The following is a 3443-nucleotide window of genomic DNA, read 5'->3' as shown; positions in this document are numbered from 1 at the left end:
CCAAAACCTAGCCAAGCCCAATCTCAGCCCACCAAAATGAAAAAAAAAAAAAAACAGAGGAAACCGGGAAGAAGACTCCCGATAGGAGTCTTCTTCTCCGGTGAAGATCGGGCAAAATCAGGACTCCTAGGAACCCTCGGAGTCCTAGGGTTCCCTATAAGAAGACCCCCTCTCCCTTGAGATCGAACATCGGCCTCTTCTTTCTCTCCTTCCCTCCAATTTTTCGAAGTAAAGCCGCGGTCACCGTTTTGATTTCTCGCCGTGACTGCCGCCGACGAGGTCACCGGAGGTCAAGGTAAGCTTCCCTCCTTTTCCTCTCTTCCTTCCCCTTCTTTCCGTGCTCTTGTGCGCAGCTGCCGGCGACGAGTGTCGCCGATTTTCGGTCGGAAAAGAGACCCTGTTTTTGAGCTTTGTTTCCTTGGATATTCCGACGCCGGCGATCGGAATCGATCGCCGGCCACGCTCCTCCGTGACCGGGGGAGTGGCCCCCCTCTGCCGCCGGCCTCCGCCGCGGCGGCCGTGGCCTGAACGGCCCGGCATAAGGAGGGGACGCCGGTCCCCTGTTCCGGCGCAGGAAGAGCCAAGAAGAAGAAGAAGAAAAAGAAAAGAAAAGAAAAAGAAAAGAAAAGAAGAAAAAGAAAAAAAGAAAAGAAAAGAAAAAGAAGAAAAAAAAAGAGAAAAAGAAAAGAAAAGAAAAGAAAAGAAAAAAAATAATAATAATAAATATATATATATATATTTTTTTTTATTTATATTTATATATATATATATATGAACAAATAAATAAATAAATAAATAATAAAATAAAAAATGATGAGAGAGAGAGTTTCTCTCTCTTCTCTCTCTTCTTTCAGTCTGAACCCTGACTTTCTCTCTCTGGAATTAGACTTTCTCTCTCTACTTTCTCTCTCTAAAATTTTCTCTCTCTAGCTTGTTTTCTCTCTTGATGGATTCCTCTCTCTCTAAAGTTATTCTTCTAGGATTAGCGTAGTGGGAGGTCTCATCTGATGATTTTGATCGAGTTTAGGAAAGAGTCGATTTTAAGTGAGGTTTTGAATTGGGATTTGTTTAGATTTAATTTTAAATTAAAATTAATGTAAAAATATAATTTTGAATAATAGGCACGGAAGAATCACCTAGAAGTTAGTCGATCTGTTCATTCAGTGCTCCGTGAAAGGTAAGTAATGAATCATCTTCTCGAGATATTCCATATTTATTCTGAAAATAAATAATTATTCTCTGAAATTATGCATGATTTATGAAATTATGTTTTGAAAGAAAAGTGCTTTTGAAATGTTATGGTATATCGATTTATGCACATGTTTAGTGAAAGATTATGATATATATTATGGTACAAAGTATTTTGATACAGATCGGATTTATGCTCTCAGCCTAACTATGTTTCAGTGGGCCCCGCCAATGGAGATTATACGTTGGTACTCAGTGGATCCTGCTAGTGGGGGTTGTGCGCTGGTGTTTGTGGACCTGTCAGTGGGGTTGTGCGCTGGTATTTGTGGACCCTGCCAGTGGGGGTTGTGCGCTGGTATTCTGTAGACCCCGCCAATGGGGGTTAAACGTTGGTCATAGTCAAGGCTGTTGAGTTACGAGTGGTTTTGAATCGAATCAGATTTATGATTATATTATATGTGAATATTTGAAAATATTTGATTTGTATTAAATCAGCATGAAATATAATCTTATGTTTATTTGCAGCATTATTTTTAAAAATTATATAATATCTGAATTATCTAGTTGAGATATTTGTTATTTACTGGGCTGTCTAGCTCATTACCTTTCTTTCTATTTTTCAGATTCAGATAATTAATTTCGAGCGTGGGACGAAATATTGGGACAGAGCTTTTAGAAGCGAGATTAGCATTGTCAACTTCATTGAACTTAGATCTATTGTTTTAGTAAAAATTTTATTGGATGTAAGATATTTGATTTAATTACTTGAATTACAGTTGAATAATAATTATTTGAATTTTTTCTCCTTCGTGATGTGATGTCTTGCATGTTTATGGAGAAAATTTTCACCATGGCGCATAGTACCCCAAGCTTATCCTTTGACTTCTGTGGCTACAAATGGACCCGTGTGTAGAATTACCACCAGATCTGACTATCTTGTCCGAAGGGGATCAGAGATGGAAGAGGGCGGGAGGAGGCAGAAGCACATCATCCTAGTGCATGGAGCCTGTCATGGAGCCTGGAGTTGGTACAAGGTGGCGACACTGCTGAGATGCGCCGGGCACCAGGTAACGGTGCCCGATCTCGCTGCTTCCGGCATCGACGAGAGGAGGCTGCACGAGGTGTCGACCTTTGCCGACTACTCCCAACCGCTGCTGGACATCCTGGCCGCGCTCCCACCTGGGGAGAGGGTCATCCTGGTGGGCCACAGCTTGGGGGGGATGAGCGTGTCCCTGGCCATGGAGAGGTTCCCCGAGAGAATAGCTGCGGCCGTCTTCCTTACGGCATTCATGCCGGCTCCCGCTTCCCGGCCGTCCCACGTCCTAGACAAGGTAATATACTTTCTTCCCATGCCTGTTAGAATATTCCTACAACAACAGGGGCCTGTAGCCTGGTATTCTTATAGACTTTCCGTAGTCCCGGCTTAAAATCCCAATCCCTAATTAAGCTTGTTGGTCCATAGAAAGAGAGAAGGTCCTGTGAGCTGGAGGTGTTGGGTTAATATGGCCCATTCTCAAATAAGTTTCCTAAGTCCACGAATCCAGTAAAAAATCCAATCTAAATCTCACTGGCTTACAGATTCTTAATTATATTTCAATATCACACACCCAGAAGACTAGGCCTGACTCCAGAACGGCTCCAAAGATTGCCGACAGAGGAAAACAGAGGTGCAGAACGCATGTAAATACATATACTAGACATGCAAGAATGTCTAAACTTTGTACTTGCAAGTAAATGGGGGCAAAAAAAAATCTGTAAATATGTGGATGCTATATATATTCTGTATTCTGACATCATAAGTTTCTTTGGAAATTCGACAAAATCCCCTATAGACATAGAAAACAATGGTTTTGATGAAGTTTATTGAAAAAAAAGGGGTTAAGATTTAGAAGCAATATAAATTATCCAGTCGAATATGCACATTGAGTGATAATGTTTGTACGGATGGAATAAGGTTCATCAAACTCTGGATGTTCAAAGCAAATCTAAACCTACTCTAGCCAAAGTCTGTAGCAGGTTTTCTTTTCGGAACCATGTAAAGGCTGTAAGTTATTTTTTTAAGCAAAAGCTGGTTGTAAATTGTTATGTGTCTTGTACTTATAGGATAGAATACTAAAAGGGCTCTCCTCTCAAGCCTTCAGCCCATGGGAGCATTGGCCCACTGGAAGGGCTGGACCTGAAATTTTGAGGTATCTACACATATGGGTTCCTTGTGTCTTCGGGCTTTTGGGATTGCATCCTTGTATTTTGGAGCT

The 3443-nt window shown here is 41.4% G+C and overlaps 1 protein-coding gene across 3 annotated transcripts in view; it reads left to right on the top strand.

The window, feature by feature from the left end:
- Positions 1-2125: 2125 nt before the first annotated feature.
- LOC105034841 (salicylic acid-binding protein 2) overlaps positions 2126-3443 on the top strand; it is a 5769-nt gene continuing 4451 nt past the window's right edge. The window contains exon 1 of one of the 3 annotated variants that reach the window (XM_010910149.4): positions 2126-2519. In XM_010910149.4, the coding sequence (XP_010908451.2) occupies positions 2145-2519 (375 nt within the window). In that variant the 5' untranslated portion in view covers positions 2126-2144. The remainder of the gene's footprint in view (positions 2520-3443) is intronic. The other 2 variants (XM_073247890.1, XM_010910148.4) reach the window with 2 other exon arrangements.

The sequence above is a fragment of the Elaeis guineensis genome, chromosome 13 (assembly GCF_000442705.2).
Source record: "Elaeis guineensis isolate ETL-2024a chromosome 13, EG11, whole genome shotgun sequence".
NCBI lineage: Eukaryota > Viridiplantae > Streptophyta > Magnoliopsida > Arecales > Arecaceae > Elaeis > Elaeis guineensis.
This window is presented reverse-complemented; position numbering and strand designations above follow the sequence as displayed.